General features: G+C 39.5%; 1 protein-coding gene across 4 annotated transcripts in view; it reads left to right on the top strand.

Annotated features, from left to right (window-relative positions):
- The first annotated feature begins 215 nt into the window (after nt 1–215).
- The window catches only part of RPS6KC1 (ribosomal protein S6 kinase C1), a 204114-nt gene continuing 186336 nt past the window's right edge, over nt 216–17993 (top strand). For 2 of the 4 annotated variants that reach the window (XM_027565624.1, XM_027565623.1), the window contains exons 1-2: nt 221–456; nt 16582–16617. Coding sequence is in view for 2 of the 4 variants with exons in the window: in XM_027565622.1 (XP_027421423.1) it covers nt 352–456; nt 16582–16617 (141 nt within the window). In the remaining 2 variants the exon portion in view is untranslated. Of the gene's footprint in view, nt 457–16581; nt 16618–17993 lie in introns of all 4 variants that reach the window. The other 2 variants (XM_027565622.1, XM_027565620.1) reach the window with 2 other exon arrangements.

The raw sequence follows: 17993 nt of genomic DNA, 5'->3' as shown, positions 1-17993 counted from the left end.
GGGGTTGTGGGTATTTAAACCAATGGGCGGCCAATAGGGAAGGAAAGAAGATACTAGGCTGGGGTATCCCTCCGTCTCGTGGCGGGCGGTGCCATTGCCTGATCCTCGTTCACTTGCCAGGCTCAGGCCGGCGATGCGGGTCCGGGTCTCAAGTGGAGTCTCCCTCCCAGGACTGGAGCCCGGGTCTGACCCGGAAGCTTTTCCGCGACCCCGGAAGCAGAGCCCAGCGGCGGAGGCGCCGCCGATGAGCCACCGCCCCCTCGCCGCCTGGCCGCTGCTTCAGAGAACCGCGGCGGCGCCGGGTTGCACTGATGATCCCCGGCAGGCGGCGGCGGCAGAGGCGGCGGGAGGATGACCTCTCCCCGCGAGCGGGGTGCCGATCTGGCCCGATTCTACACTGTCACCGAGCCCCAGCGACACCCGAGGGGCTACACGGTGTATAAGGTCACCGCCCGGGTGAGTGCAGTTGCCGGACGGGGGTCGGAGTCTGACCAGGGACGAGAGACAGGCGTGGACCCTGGTGTGGGGATGCCGGATGCCAGGTTGCGCCTAGTGCTGGGACAGGCGCCCGAGGTGGGGACTTTAAAAAGGATGCGGTAGGGGCAGAGCGTACCAAGTCCCGGATCGCGCTGGAAATGGTCTCAACAGTGTCCCCATTCCAGGGTGGGGCAGGCGTTGATGATCTTTAATAGATGACTCAGCCCCATCCCGCTTGGACTTTCTCTTCCGAGGCTGAAATATGCAGAAGTGGTTTTGCTTGTCTCCTAGGGATAATGCAGGTTTTTTAAAAAAATGTTAAATTGATGTACTATTTGACTTATATAATAGAGGATATTTTTTCCCCTCCTTCTGGGTTGCACAGAGGCAGATAAACCCTTGGGAAGTATGTCAGTGGTAGGGCCACCATCCTAGGACCTCTGTAACTGGTTGTGTCTTTTCGCCTCTGAATTTTTCGTGGCTTTCTGTAGGAGACATGAGAAATTCTGCTGAGGGTGTCTTGTGTGAGTTGTCTTGAGGGCACATTTGAAAGTTGTGAGGCTCCTTTACATTGACTAATTGATACAGTTTTTAGGACCCACTTTGTTCATGTTTGATTGCTCGAGTTTTAGAGTTTGCATCTTCCTCCTTGAAATAAGAGTAATAAAATTAAATATTAATATTAAATACAAATTAGTATTAAATTTACATATTTATGTAACGTATTATATGTAGTATGAATGTATGTGTGTGTTAGGCATATGTACACATCACCCAGTTAAATCCTAATTTTAATGAAGAGGGAACTATGGTTCAAGAAAGTGTCGTAGCTGGCCCAGCTTCACATTGCAAGGAAGTAGCATATCTGGGGTATGAGGTCAATTCTGTTTAAGTTGTAAAAAAAAATGTTTAAGAATTAACTTCATCATTAATTGTTAAAAAAAGAGAGGTACAGATAGTAATATTACAGTATACGTTTGGGGGATGTAGTACTCTTGGGTGATAGATCAGGAAGTGGGCCTTGAAAAGAACCTTAGAGGTTAAATAGATTTAGATCCGCAGAGTTTGGGGCATGGGAGTGGCATGTGCTTTTTGGAGTTGGTGCACAGTTCAGACAAGTGTAAGAGGATAGGATGGGCAAATTTGTGTAAATTGTAGTAAGACCAGGCCTGGTTATTGCAGAGGGTTGTACCAAGAATACAGAGAAAATTGTTACTCTGTGTTTGCAAGTAAGGTTGTTATATAGGTGGAGTGTTAGTTTCAGCTTAAGAAAAAATTTCAAGATTAAGGGTGCTCTTACTATAGCCCCCTTGAAAGCTTCTTTTGGCCCTTCAGAAACCTAGACTTGGTTTCCTAATATAGTTTGTGAAATTAGAACAATTTTCAACATACTTAATGCCCTAACTCTAATGTTCCCCTCAGAGCACCCTGTTCATCTCCTATTGTAACACTTATCACAGTTATAATATATTGTATTAATGTGTTTGCTTGTCTGTGTCTCTCAGATTCAGAGCAGGTCACTATCATTGATGTTTATTTCCGTTTGTATCTCCCAAGGCATTGTGGGGCACAGAGTGCCTAAAATTATTGTTTTCCTCTGTGTTTTAGGTAGCACATTTACTGAATGTTTAGTTTCAGGTATTATGAGCTCTGAGGGTTACCAGGCAGCATAAAGTGTGGACCTTCTTTTCAACGATACTCCCAGTAGAAGATGGTTTACTGTACTTGAAGTATAGTGCAAGGTAGAAAGTGTTAAATGCTATAAAAGACTATAGGAAAGAGCTATGGGGTTTCACAATACAGAGTTTCTGGCTCAAGGGATCAGGGAACATGTACCAATTAAGATAGGTGGTGAGAGATGGGAAGAATCTAGATGGGTGGGACAAGTGGAAAGGGCACTGCAGGTAGAAGGAATATGTGAATGTGTGTAGAACTTGAATAAGAAACTGAATATGATTATTACTTGTAGTCTTACTTTACAAAAGGGATGGTTAATCTAGTTGAGATCTTAAATATCTTTTTTAAAGTGGTAAACTAACATATGACAACATCAATTAGAAGATAAAGTAGCACATTGCCGGTCTAACCAGATCCATGTAATATGCATATTAGTTATTGCTGTGGTTATTTAACTGGAAATTGCTTACACTTGTCTTTTTTTCTCCTTGTAAATATTTGTGTCCTCATTTATTGCTTATGGTACAGATATTGTTTTCTAATTTTAAAGATTGAGGATTAATAAAGAGATATACTTTAAAAAGCTTCATAGTATAAAATATAAGTAAATTATTTGTTATTTTTTGAGACTTAAAGAGAAAAACATCTTACCTCAGGAGAATTAATCAGGTAAGTAGTGCTCCCCTGACAGAACTTTGTGAGATAAAAATGTCCCTTTATGTTTCCTATTACTGACTGACTTATATTTTTAGGGAACAATCTCTATATTCTTGATTCTTGCAAGGTTCTTTATGTAAGAATAGAATCATTGGAATTACCACTGTTAAGTTTTGGTTGGCATAAGAGCTGTTTCATGTTCTTAAATCTCCTTTATACTTTTTTTTCCCCCAGTTCTCTGGAAGCTGGCAGGCTTAGATAACCTTATGACCAGTTACAAGCTTGCTAACGGATTTCCTAGTTAAATCCTATGTTGCTCGTTAATTTTCATCTTGAATAAGTACTTCTGTTCAGCATTAGAAAGTTCTTTTGTAGATTTCCATTGATTGTTTAGTTAAAGGAGACACAGGTGTAAAAGAATCATTCACATAGTATTTTTGGTTGTTTCATCATGCTGAAGTTTACAAAATTTGTATAAGGTAATATAGATTTCTTAACAGTATTAAGTAAATAGTAATTCTTGCCTGTATTCTTTCATGAATATGAAAAGAAAATCTTGTTTCTATTTTTAAAAGACAATACTGCCTTATGACTTTCTTTCTATTGAGGCATAATTTATATACAGTAAGATTCACCAATTTTAAGTGTACAGTTTGGCGAGTTTTGACACGTGTCTGTAGTTGTGTAACCACCACCACCACGGTCATCACTGCGGGAGTTCCCTCATGCTCCTTTGCAGTCAGTTCCCTCTCCCCACCCCCTGTCCCTGGGCAGCCGCCGGTCAGCTTTCTGTTGTACTGTGCTTTTTTGTGGAGGAGGGATCTGGCTTCTTTAACTCAGCAGGCTTATTTGAGATTCATCTATATTGTGTATTTTTATTCTCCTTTATTGCTGGCCAGTATTCCCTTGTGGGCTTCTCTGTTGGGTCAGTGGTAGAGAATTCAGCTGCAATGCAGGAGAGCAGGAGACGTGGATTTGATCCCTGGGTTGGGAAGATTCTTTAGAGGAGGGCATGACAACTCATTCCAGTATTCTTGCCTGGAGAATCCCATGGACAGAGGAGCCTGGCGGTCTATAGTCCGTACATAGGATCCAAAGAGTTGGACCTGACTGAAGCGATTGAGCATGCACGCACATCCCCTTGTATGGTTATACTACAGTTAATCCATCCGCATTTGGGTTGATGGACATTTGAGTTGTTTCCAGTTTTTGGCTCTTTTAAATACAGCTACTGTGAACATTTATATACAAGTCTCAATGAATGTGGGCTTTTATTTCTCTTGATAGCACACGGCCTTATTATACCTTTATACTAAGCTGAAATCCGATAGTCTTAGTCCTCTTTCTTTCTCAAAATTGTTTTGGCTATTCTAGATTGTTTGCATTTTTAGAAAAACTTTGGAATCAGCTTATTAAACTGCAAACATGCCTACTCAGATTTTGATTGGAGTTACATTGAGAATGTGGGGCTTTCCTGGTGGCTGGCGGCTCAGTTGTAAAGAAATCATTTGCAATGCAAGAGCCAAAGGCTATACAGGTTTGATCCCTGGGTCAGTAAGAGCCCCTGGAGGAGGGCTTAGCAACCAACTCCAGTATTCTTGCCTGGAGAATCCCTTGGACCAAGGAGCCTGGAGGGCTACAGTCCGTAAGGTCCCAAAGAGTTGGACACAACTGAAGCGATTGAGCACGTGTGCACGCACATTGATTGTAGATCAGTTTTAGAATTGATGTCTTTAAATAATATTGAATCTTCTAATCCATGAGCACAAATTTTCCATTTATTTAGCTCTTTTATTTGAGCAATATTTTCCAGTTTTTAGTGTGCAGGTCTTGCACATAATTTGGGTTTGTTTTCAAACTATCAGAATACATAAGTCTATTTTACATAGCTAACATTTGTTGAGTATTAATAGCACACACTTCTGCGGTGCTTAGTGTGAGTCAAGCTCTGTTCTGAGCACGTTATATAAATTAGCACATTTTTTATAGCAGTGCAGTGAGTAGGTGCCATTATTATTCTCACATTCTCACGTGAGGGAATTGAAGCACCTAAATGTTAAATAACTTGCCGAGGCTCACTCAACAAACAAGTGGTAGAGTTTAGATTTGAACCCTGGTAGTCGGTCAGAGTGCTTTTAATCCCAGTGCGATGCTGAGTTCCTAAGCACACTTTATTAGAGGCTGTGGGTATACTGTAGTTTACTAAAGTGATAGATGCAAATATGAATAGAAGTACTCAGCTTGACTTGAATCTGAAAATTGCCTCTTCCAAAGCTTCAAATTCAAGCACGATTTATATTGCTTGGAGGAAACCTGTTTTCAGTTCCTGACCACATTGTTGTATGGGCTGCTTGTGCTTGGAAAGATAATTATCTGTAGTTTCCTAAGTGTGCTGGTACACTGAGTTTTTCTTGTGTGTGTGTGCACATGTGTGTGTGCTCTGCTGTATCTGACTCTTTGCGATCCTGTGGGCTATAGCCAACCAGGCTCCTCTGTCCATGGGATTTTCCAGGCAAGAATATTGGAGTGGATTGCCATTTCCTCCTCCAGATCTTCCCAACCCAGGGATTGAACACGCATCTGCGTCTCCTGTGTCTCCTGCATTGGCAGGCGAATTCTTTACCACTGGGAAGCATGCTTCCTTGCCTCTCTGTTAGATGTGGCCTTCTCAGTCTGGAATGCGCTTCCATTTTTCCCTGGCAATTGCTGCTAGTCTCAAGTGACCTCTCCTGCCCTGTGTTCTAGAGAAAGCCTTTCTTAAATGGAGAACTCTGTGTATTGTATTAGGTTGGTGCAAAAGTATTTATGGTTTGCGTTGTTGAACTTTGCTGTTTGATATTGGAATACATTCTTAGATAAATGTGGTTATGTGACACATCATTTGAATGACCTTTCTTGCTTTATGTTTTCTTGTTAATGACTTAGTGAAAGTGAAGTTAGTCGCTCAGTCGTGTTTAGTTCTTTGTGACCCCATGGTCTATAGACCACCAGGCTCCTCTGTCCATGAGATTTTCCAGGCAAGATTACTGGAGTGGATTGCCATTCCTTTCTCCAGGGGATCTTTCTGACCCAGGGATCCAACCCAGGTCTTCTGCATTGCAGGCAGATTCTCTACTGTCTGAGCTAGCTGTTTATTTTATATTTATTTTAGACTAGGGAAATGATGTTAGACAAAAAGCGCATTCTAATAATTTTCTCATTTGAGTTCAAAGTCGGTAATAAAGCAGCGGAGACAACTCACAACATCAACAACACATTTGGCCTAGGAACTGTTAATGAACATACAGTGCAGTGGTGATTCAAGAAATTTTGCAAAGGAGATGAGAGCTTTGGAGATGAGGAGCATAGTGCCCAGCCATCAGAAGTTGACAATGACTAATTGACCGCAATCATCGAAGCTGATCCTCTACGACTACACGAGAAGTTGCTGAAGAACTCAACATTGACCCTTCTACGATTGTTTGGCATTTTAAGCAAATTGCAAAGGTGAAAAAACTCAATAAGTGGGTGCCTCAAGAGCTGACCAAAAATTAAAAAAAATAGTCATTTTGAAGTGTTGTCTTTGCTTATTCTGTGAAATAACAATGAACCATTTCTCAGTTGGATTGTGACGTGCAATGAAAAGTGTATTTTATACGACAGCTGGTAGTGACCAGCGCAGTGGTTGGACTGGGGAGAAGCTCCAAAGCACTTCTCAAAGCCAAATTTGCACCAGAAAAAGGGTCATAGTCACTGATTTGTGGTCTGCTGCCACTCTGATCCACTACAGCTTTCTGAATCCCTGCCAAACCATTACGTCTGAGAAGTATGCTCAGCAGATCGATGAGATGTACCAAAAACTGCAGCGCCGGCAACCAGCATTAGTCAACAGGATGGGCCCAATTCTTCTCCACGACAGTGACCAACTGCATGTCACAAACCAACACTTCAAAAGTTGAATGATTTGGACTACAAAGGTTTGCTTCATCCTCCACATTCACCTGACCTCTTGCCAAACAACTACCACTTCAAACATCTTGACAACTTTTTACAGGGAAAACGCTTTCACAACCAGTAGGAGGCAGAAAATGCTTTCCAAGAGTTCATTGAATCTCGAAGCACAGATTTTTATGCTAAGGAAATAAACTTATTTCTCACTGGCAGAAATTTGTTGATTGCAATGGTTCCTATTTTAATTAACAAAGATGTGTTTGAGCCTGGTTACAATGATTTAAGGTTCACCATCAGAAACTACAAGTACTTTTTCACCAACCTAATATATCCTTCCGTTAAAGCCTTTACCTTATTGTACTTGTTTGCTTCCTCTGAGTGAGGGCAAACTGTCTTTCTAACCTATTTTTAGTGCCTAACACAGCCTGGATATAGTAGGGACTTTAGAGAAGGCTGGAAAGAGGCAGTGTTTTCCTTTCTGTTATCTTTTAAATTAACATACAGTATAATTGATATTTTGTTGTGTAATTTTATGAATCTTTACACATGAATGGATTCACATATCCTTTGTCATGATCAGGAAGCAGAACAGTTCCCATCAGCCTCAAAATCTCCCTCTGCTTTCCTTGTTTTACACTCTTCTCCCACCTCTTAGTCCGTAGCAGCTACTGTTCTGCTCTCTTCTTCTATACTTCTGTCCTTTTGAGGGCATTTTATAAAGAGAATCATCCTCTTTTGTCTAGTTTTTTCAGTGGGTTTGTTTTATTGTTGACTTTTGATAGTTCTTTTTTGAATGTAAGTTTTTTGTCAGATATGTAGTTTGCAAGTGTTTCCTCCCAGTATGTAGCATGTCTTTTCATTCTCTTTAACAATGTCTTTCACAAAGTAAAAATTTTTAATTTTGGTGAAGTCTAAGTTATCATATTTTTCTTTTATGGAGGAAAAATGGGCTTTTAGTGCTGTATCTAATAAAATCTCTTTGTTGACACCAGGTTTTAAAAAATATAAACCATTCCTGTTTTCATCTTGTTTATTGACGACTTATATGCTCAGATATTAACATTTTAATATTAAAGATTTTTACATAAACTCTTTTTTTGGCCTCACCCCAGGGTTTGCAGATATTAGTTCCCTGACTAGGGATTGAACCTGCACCCCCTGTGTTCAAAATGTGGAGTCCTAGCCACTAGACCTCCAGGAACTCAGTACATTAACTTTAACATTAAGAATTTTTACTTTCTTTGAATTTTGATTGGAAAATAGTTGTTTCCCTGCTGTCTCAGTGGTAAAGAATCCACCTGCCAATGCAGGAGATCGAACCCAGGTTCTGTCCCTGGGTTGGGAAGATCCCCTGTAGAAGATAATGGCAACTCACTCCAATATTCTTGTCTGGGAAATCCCTCGGACAGAGGAGCCTGGTGGACTATAGTCCATGGGATGGCAAAAGAGTTGGGTACACCTTCACAACTAAAAAACAGCAATAGTATTATAATAATTGGTAGAATCTGAAGTGAGAAAAGCAACTTTAGCAAAACATTTATTGAGTATACCAAGGTAACTTGCCGCTATACCTTTTATTTTTGCCGCAAAGACTTTGTTTTTTGGATGTGGACCAATTTTTAGTGTTTATTGACTTTGTTACATTTTTGCTTCTGTTTTATGTTTTGGTGTTTTGTCTGTGAAGCATGTGGTATCTTAGCTCACAGGACCAGATATCACACTCTCATTCGCTGCATTGGAAGGCAAAGTCTTAACCACTGGACTGCCAAGGAAGTCCCTATGTTAACTAACATTACGGATTTTTATTTTCCTTGAACTTTGATTGGAAAGTAGTTTACCTTAGAGTAGTGCTATAATAATTGAGAGAATTTGAAGTGAGAAAAGTAACTTTAGCAAGTGTTTATTGAGTATACAAAAGTAACTTGTTGTTAGTTTCTTTATTCTCCTATAGATTTTGGGATTTTAATAATGTAGAAAATATTTCTTACTTTCAACATATTACTATCATAAGAAATTACTAGAAAGTTGAATGTCTAAAATTTTCCCCATTGACTTATCTATCTTAATGGGACTTCTCTCTTTTCAGAGTACTAAAAAAAAATATTGTAAAATATCCAATTATGGTTTGTGCAGGTGCTGTCTCTTGGGTCCTGACTACCTGGCTGGCAAGTGATTAACCAACCCAGGTATCCTTGCCAACCAGTGACACCTGCAGCTCTGCAGGGAAAAGAGGGGGAGGAGCTGAGATGCAGGTGATGGAGGGGGAGGGGGAGGGGGGTTGAGTTTGGTAGGGGATGCTTGCCTGTGTGAGCTGGGCGCTTTGAGGTCGCTGTTCCTCTTGCCAGAGTGTGTGTGTGTGTGTGTGTGTGTGTGTGTGTGTGTGTGTGTATGAAATGCAGTTTAAAGATGTCAGTATGTTTCCATGAAGGTGGATTTTGTGAAAGTCAAATGTCTGAAAGTCAGGATTGCGTGCATTACACAGATGGATGTTCCGTTTGGTTTGCCTAGTCACCACAATGGGAAATGTTCAGTATAGTGTAGCCTTACATTTCTGTATACCTTATTTTTTCTCTTCTACATTTGGAAAGTCATATCTTTGAGAAATAAAATGTGTGGGGCATGTCTCTGTTTTTCATTGAGTTTGATTATTTGTGTCATGACAGTTTTTTAAACAATATGTTACTTTTGTTAATATTTTATCCTCTTACCTCTGTTTCTGCCCTGAACTAGCAGCTGAATACTGATAGTGAAGTGGCCGTCAGGAGACCTGATTATTATAAATTGCTCATAAAAGTAGCTTTTTAAAATTCCTGTTTAAATTTGTGGTATAAATTATGATTATATGACTATAAATCATATTATGATTCTGTTTGTTTCCAAAGGGACTTATTTTGTGATCATTTTTGGTAGGAACTATAACGGTTAGATTGAATAAATTTTGTAGTTTTGTTTTCCAGTAGCTATCTCTTAATCTTATGAAGATGACAATTCTTTTGTGTATTCAAGTTAAGAGATTGATTTTAAATCATTATCATGATAATTAGATAAGAGTGCTTTTGACTTTGACTATTGAGGAAACTAGTCACTAAGTCGTGTCCGACTCTTGTGACCCATGGACTGTAGCCTGAAAGGCTCCTCTGGCCCTAGGATTTTCCAGACAAGAATACTGGAGTAGGTTGCCATTTCCTTCTCCAGGGAATCTTCCCAACCCAGGAATAGAACCGGGGTCTTCTTCACTTCATGCAGATTCTTTACCAGCTGAGCTCCCGGGAAGGCTCCTTAAGGAAACTAGGTAATAACTTGGTAAGAAGTAGATAAAAGAAGTTAGCACTGGGAAGAATTTAGAGGACCTAAATGCAGAGTACATCATGAGAAACGCTGGGCTGGAGGAAGCACAAGCTGGAATCAAGATTGCCAGGAGAAAGATCAATAACCTCAGATATGCAGATGACACCACCCTTATGGCAGAAAGTGAAGAGGAACTAAAAAGTCTCCTGATGAAAGTGAAAGAGGAGAGTGAAAAAGTTGGCTTAAAGCTCAACATTCAGAAAATGAAGATCATGGCATCCGGTCCCATCACTTCATGGGAAATAGATGGGGAAACAGTGGAAATAGTGTCAGACTTTATTTTTTTGGGCTCCAGGGTCACTGCAGATGGTGATTGCAGCCATGAAATTAAAAGACGCTTACTCCTTGGAAGGAAAGTTATGACCAACCTAGATAGCATATTAAAAAGCAGAGACATTACTTTGCCAACAAAGGTCCGTCTAGTCAAGGCTATGGTTTTTCCTGTGGTCATGTATGGATGTGAGAGTTGGACTGTGAAGAAAGCTGAGCGCCAAAGAATTGATGCTTTTGAACTGTGGTGTTGGAGAAGACTCTTGAGAGACCCTTGGACTGCAAGGAGATCCAACCAGTCCATCCTAAGGGCGATCAGTCCTGGGTGTTCATTGGAAGGACTGATGCTAAAGCTGAAACTCCAATACTTTGGCCACCTCATGCGAAGAGTTGACTCACTGGAAAAGACTCTGATGCTGGGAGGGATTGGGGGCAGGAGGAGAAGGGGACGACAGAGGATGAGATGGCTGGATGGCATCACCAACTTGATGGACATGACTTTGAGTGAACTCCAGGACTTGGTGATGGACAGGGATGCCTGGCGTGCTGCAATTCATGGGGTTGCAAAGAGTTGGACTGGCATTAGGGCTGTTACTTGGAATTTTAATCTCTAGGAGGGTCAATTTAGTTATGTCCTGGAAAGAGCACTTTGTTTAGAACCAGAGGGTTGTGAGACCTGGTCCTGTGTATTACTGATGAATCTGATTAGTGCTAATATGTTCCCCTGGGCCTTGGTTATCTCATCTTAGCAGGCAAGATTGTTGTGTTGATTAAATGTAATAAAATATTTAATTTCTTAGCATAGTAAGAGATAGTTAACCTTTACTGTGCGTCCCTGTTTCCCTAAATTCAGAACTTGCTGTTGGCATTAATTGAGGCAAATGGACTACAAATGTTGCAGTAGCATTTCCCAGTTGTGTTCCAAGTTTTATCAGTAATAGGTGTTGCATAAATAGTTGGGTGAAGAAATGACCTTGGGAAATACTATTTGTTTTTCCTTCGGAAATTTACCAGGTATAATAATGTTGAGAGGCCTTGAGGCCTTGAGAAATTCTGCTGTAAAAAAAAAATTTTTTTTTAAACGAAAGTAAACTGAATTGATCATTAAGCCCTTTAAAATAGGTGATTTAAAGAATATTTGTATTCCATGCAGCACAGTTTATCAAGCACTGCTTTAGATAATAATTTTCAAGATGACTTGGTGATAGAATTCTCTATAGCAAAAGGGTCTTCATGATATCTATAGTACTTACTGAGCTGGTGATAGTCTATGCTTGCCATGGAAATTTATGAACTTTAAATGAAAAGAATCACTGCTTTAAATTCTAACTTTTCTGGAATTGTATAACAAAATATTGAAATTCACCCAGAAAAAAAAATTACTGAATGCTAGCAACCTACATCAGGGTGAATTTACAGTATTTTTAAAAATATAATTTAGTTATTTATTTTTGGCCATGCTGGGTCTTTGTTGCTGTGAGCAGGCTTTTTCTAGCTGTGGTGAGTGGGGGCTACTCTGTTGCAGTGCACAGGTTTCTTGTTGCAACGGCTTCTCTTTTTTTTGAGCACAGGCTCTAGGCATGAGGGCTTCAGTAGTTGCAGCATGCCAGCTCAGTAGTTGAGGCTCTTGGGCTCTAGAGCACTCGGCTCAGTATTGTGGTGCGTGGGCTTAGTTGCTCCCTGGTATGTGGAATCTTCTGGGATCAGGGATCGAACCCATGTCCCTGGCATTGGCACGCGATTCTTACCGCTGTACCATCAGGGAAGTCCCTGAATTTACAGTATTTTTGTTTTGGAATTGACTACTTATTAAGATAATTGTTAACACAATGTTAAAAGTTATAGAAATCTTCTGGATTTGAGGGTTCAATTTTGTTCATTTTCAGTATGATCATATTTTTTCCCTCAGATTTCTGATATTTTTATTTATTTATTTTTGTCAGTTTTGTAGTCCTGCTGAAGAGAATTACATAGTTAGAAAGAGTTACCCTTAAAGGACATTTGGGTTCAATTCATGCTATTCCATGAGGGGGTTTCCCTGATAGCTCAGCCAATTAAGAATCTTCCTGCAGTGCAGGAGACCTGGGTTCGATTTCTGGGTTGGGAAGATTCTCTGGAGAAGGGAACGTGAACCCACTCCAGTATTCTCACCTGGAGAATCCCACGGACAGAGAAGACTGGAGACTGGCAGGCTACAGTCCATGGGGTCTCAAGAGTCGGAGACGACTGAGCGACTAAACCACCACCACCATGTCATTCCAACCCATTGTGGTTTTTGGTTTTCATTTCAGAGGACAGATTATTAACTCATTTAAGTGAGTTTGCACACATGGGAATACTGAATCCTTATAGTGGGGTACCAAGTGGTTGTATTTAGCAAGTGATTATATTTTTCTAATGTTATTAAGAATCATACCCAGTGTATTCACTGTTATGCTACTCTACCTATTAACAGAGTAGGCACTGATATTTGTTGAATGAATAAGAGTAAATAAAACCTAATGGTGAAGGATGTTCTGGAGTTAAGTAAAGTTATTGCAGAAAATACTGCAGGTAAATTGAAGGATACAGTAGAGCAGGATCTAATGCCTGATGATCAGAGGGTGGAGCTGATGTAATAATAATAGAAATAAAGTGCACAGTAAGTGTAATGCTTTTGAGTCATCCCCAAGCCCACCCCCCCACCCCCATCTGTAGAAAAATTGTCTTTAACAAAACCGGTCCTTGGTGCCAAAAAGGTTGGGGACCTTTGCAATAGACTACGGTGGAAAGAGTACTGAATCAAGAATCAGAAAATCCGAGTTCTAATTCCATATCTGAAGGTGAAAAGCCATGTGACCTTATACAAGTTTCTGGACCTTGTTTCCTTGTGGGGTAAAAGGGGGACTCATAATAACCACTTCTGCATAATTCACAGGTTGTTGAGGGAATAAAATGAAAGATTGATATAAAATGCTGTGCAAATGTAAATGTATGAAGTCAAGGTTGTTTTTTTTTTCCCCTCCCACTTGCCTAGTACAGTCAGTGCCTTGAACAGTATTAACACAGATTCAGACTTTCTCTCTTAATACTGAAAAGTTGAAGGTAGAAGGAGGAAGGAAAACCTACAAAAGAGAAGCAAAAGAACCAGCAAGGAACAAGAATCAAGCAAGTATAGCCCTCTACTTGCCAGACATGCTTTTCACTAAGCTTTTTTATGCTGTTTGGGAAGAGGATAGAATGCTCAGGAAGTAACTTTTGACCTAATTTTCTCAACTCTTGCCTCTTCATATGAGAAGTATGTGAGGATGAGGAGAAGTTCTTTTTGAGAGCTTAAAATTAAAGATCTCCACTTAGTTTGAGTACTTAAGTTTTGCTTTTCTATAATAACTATGAATGACTTGCCATGAAAACATTGGAGGTGCAGCCATTCTTAACTTGTTGCTTAGCAACTACCGTCTGCCACCAGACTGTAAGCTTTGGGAGGTGTGAAGGCAGGGACTTTCTTTTGCTTGCTATCATAGCCACATAGCAGAAGTCCATGAGCCAACAAAGGGTGTGGATGAGGAGTCATAATCAGGTTGGTTCTTTCTTTCTTTTTTTTAAAACTTTTATTTATTTATTTGGCTGCCCCAGGTCCTGGTTGAGACATGTGGGTCTTTTAGTTGCGGCATGTGGGATCTAGTTCCCTTGATCAGGGATTAAACTTGGCCCCTTGCATTGGGTGTGAGGAGTCTTAGCCACTGGGCCACAAGGGAAGTCCCAGATTGATCATTTCTTTCCTTTTTTAAACCAACTTTACAAAAAACTTATTTTTGGCTGTGCTGGGTCCTCGTTGCTGCGTGGGCTTTTCTCTAGTTGTAGAGAGTAGGGTCTGCTGTCCAGGCGCGGTGCACAGGCTTCTCACTGCGGCGGCTTCTCCTGTGGAGCGTGGGGTCTGGAGTGCGGGCTCCGTGGTTGTGGCGCACGGGCTTAGCTGCTCTGTGGCATGTGGGACCTTCTCGGATCAGGGACTGAACCCGTGTCTCCGGCATTGGCAGGCGGATTCTTCACCACTGAGCCACCAGGGAAGCCCCAGATTGGTTATTTCTGATGAAACTGTTTTTAAATTGTGGTTGTTGTTAGGGAATGGCTAATATATTTTTGATGATGCAGTACACATATATTTGATTTCCAGGAACAGCTTACCTGAGGAGAATCTAAAATGTGATATTTCTACTACATACACCAAGCAGGAAAATAATTTCTTTTGTCCCAGAAAGATCATCTGCATGTGTTAAAGTATTGTTTAGAATAGTAAGGTACATAAATCTTATTGCCAGTGATCATATGTTGATTTACTTTTGGTGGGTCGATATTAGTGGATTGATTATCTAACTTCTCTTTAGCACATTTTATAAAAATATGTTCTTATATTTTTAGGAAGCAAATTTATATTTATAGGAGGTAAAGTTAAATCATTTAGTTATGTGAAACACCATGCTTTTGGAAAGGTGGACATTTTTTAGGGGGTGGAATTTGAAAGTAATAGTTAAACTCCAGTTTTTGAATAATATGTTGTTGTTAGTTACCTGTTCTAACCTCTTACTGTAGATCTGTGTTGTTTAATATGGTAGCCATTAGTCATATGTGGCTACTTTTATTTTAATTTAAATTAATTTAAATGAAATAAAATTACTGTTCTTCAGTTGCCGTAGCCATATTTCCAGCGCTTAGGAGCCACATGTGCATGTGGCCAGGGGCTACTGTGTTGAACAGTGGCAATAGGGGATATTTCCTTCCATCATCAGAGAAAGTACTGTTGGAGAGCATTATTCTCAATTAATGAAAATGGCTAAGAGATTTCACCAAATTTTATATCCTGAGAGTTGGAGAGTAGAGTGGCAAGAAATTGGAAACCTTTTCTTTCGGACTTGTCGTGTGGGATCGTTCAAGGTACTTAAATTCCCTAGTAAGAGAAAGATAACTTTTAAATCATGGAGTTTTTGTGTCTCCATATTCGCTGTCGACTACAGCCGGCCAGAGAGTATTACCCTCCTTCCATAGAGCCCCTCGAGCCCGTGAGTGGAGGAACTGCAGTTTGAACCCAGGTTTCTGTGACTTCAGCATACTTCTTGTTTTGGACCTTAGGAGTAGTGTGGTGTTGAATGGATCATAATCTGCAGTTATAGTATTGTCACCTGTCATCAAAGACTTTTCTTCCTCTCATCTGCAGGCGCCGTTTTAATATGTTTGATCTATTTTTTTGTTTGTTTCTTCAGAATACATATTGTAGCATCAAGTTTATGACTTTTATATTTGCATAGAGGGTATGGCACCCCACTCCAGTACTCTTGCCTGGAAAATCCCATGGATGGAGGAGCCTGGTGGGCTGCAGTCCATGGGGTCGCGAAGAGTCGGACACGACTGAGCGACTTCACTTTCACTTTTCCCTTTCATGCATTGGAGAAGGAAATGGCAACCCACTCCAGTGCTTTTGCCTGGAGAATCCCAGGGACTGCGGAGCCTGGTGGGCTTCCATCTATGGGGTCACACAGAGATGGATACAACTGATGCGACTTAGCAGCAGCAGCAGCAGCAGAGGATATTATGTATCTAATATGAGATTTTCCCTGCATCACTCTGCAATGCATTTGATGATTTAAGCACCCAGCCTGCTTTTTGTACACTTTGTGAGGAATTCTTTGTACGTGGTGGTAGACTTTTTGGCTTTTGTCATTAGAGAAGTCTGAAAGAATTCAACCCCACCCTCCAGGCTCAGGCAATAATGATAGGGTTATTTGTCCGTGAGTGATGTGTATACATTTTTTTTTTAACAGGTTACTTTTGTTTCTTTATTAAGCTAATTGTAGATTTATATATGGGTGTAAGAAATAATACAGAGAAAAAGAAAAATAAAAAAGAAGAAATAATACAGAGCTGTCCCTTTGTTTACTTTGCTGAGGTGCAGCTGCCTTTTTATGCTTCTGATTTATATGTAGCCTGGGAAGGGAGATAGATGAGCTGTTAGAATTGTCGAGTAAGAATAAAAGGATGAGGCATTCTCTTGTGAGTGTAATAGTACATGAACATTAGCATGTGGACTTTATTTTAGTTGCCTTTTTGTTTTCATTTTTTAGTATGTGTTTCAAATGATTTCTTTCAGCAAATTGAATTTTTCATACAAATGCTGTTGAAAGTAATCATGCAAGTGTAAAGTAGATTTGATAATGATTAGATATTTCTGTGTTCTCTTTGTTTTAGGTTGTTTCACGAAGAAATCCAGAGGATGTCCAGGAGGTAACATGTTTATCCATATGAAAATTTTATTTTATGCATTTTGACAAAAATTTAATTAAATGCTTCATTGAGGAAGCAGTTATTTGTATGTCAGTCTTTGTATGTTTGGAAATTGTCTTCAATTCACTGAACAGTAACTGAAGTATCTCATTTCAGACCTATTAAGTAAATGTTAAGTTTCAGTAGGTATTAAGGTATATAAATAAAAATTTCAGGAATTATAGTGCTATTTAATAATGTGATAACTTTTCTGATAATTGCCACTCATAAGATTTCAGTACTAGTTAAGGGCCCCTGTTGATTTGAAAATTATGATGCCTGTGTGGTAAAGAAAAAAAAATAAAAAAGAGACTATTTGGTAACTTGTATTAATTTTAAAGAGCGTAATAAATTATGGGTTTCTCTGTACTTGCAGTTTTTTTATTGGCATAGAATTGCTTTACAGTGTTGTGTTAGTCTCTGCTGTACAACAGAGTGAATCAGCTGTTCGTATACATACATCCCTTCCCTCCCGAACCTCCTTCTCTACTTCCATTTTTATATTGACTTGGCGTGTTGACATCCTGGAAAATTGCTTCTTTTTAGAATTTTGTATGTAGTTCTTTTGCAGACTAATTCCCTCTTTTTAAAATGATACCAGCTTGTTATAGTTTTGCTTAGAACTGTAGACTTCTCTATTTGTAATTACTTTGTCCTTGTTATATACCTTTAGGAATCCTAACTGAGGAGTTAACATCTTTTAACATTTTTAAGTTTACTTTCATTTTGGTCCTTGTTTATAGTAGGACTAGAAGGATATGTATAGTCTATATATTTTTTCTTCCTATTAAAGTGTTTAAAACAGATGTTGTAATTTGTTAAGTCTTTATTCTGCAAGACTTTTTTTCCTAATTGCATTTTAATGTCTTCGGGTGGGCTATGTATTATCTATTTAACCACAAGCCCCACTTACTCCTTACCAAACATACCTGTCTTGATTCATAGATTTAAATTGATTGGTTCTGGTTGGTTTGAACATGTTTCGATAATATTTTAACTTTTATGTATTACTGCTTCTTGCTATATCTAATCTGGTACTTGTTTTTGTCCTGTTGTTAAAAAGAGTAAAAAAAAAAGTTTGATAAAAGACACATTTTAAAAAGATTCCATACTGTTTTCCTTAGGAGTTTTAACCTCACTCCCTGCCCCCCTGATAGCCAGGAAGAAAATATTGTTATTTTGGAAGACTGTATTTATATATATCTATATCCTTTCAAAATGGCATTGAGAATAACTTGTACCTTTGATTAAGAGAGTACTCTTCCTATTTAAGTGTCAGTTCATTAGTATGAACTATTCCTTAAAATTCTGTTAATTCTGTTGAATTAATAGTCAAT

Source organism: Bos indicus x Bos taurus, chromosome 16 (genome assembly GCF_003369695.1).
Source record: "Bos indicus x Bos taurus breed Angus x Brahman F1 hybrid chromosome 16, Bos_hybrid_MaternalHap_v2.0, whole genome shotgun sequence".
Taxonomy (NCBI): Eukaryota; Metazoa; Chordata; class Mammalia; order Artiodactyla; family Bovidae; genus Bos; species Bos indicus x Bos taurus.
The sequence above is the reverse complement of the archived record's forward strand: the minus strand, read 5'-3'. Positions and strand labels throughout refer to the sequence as shown.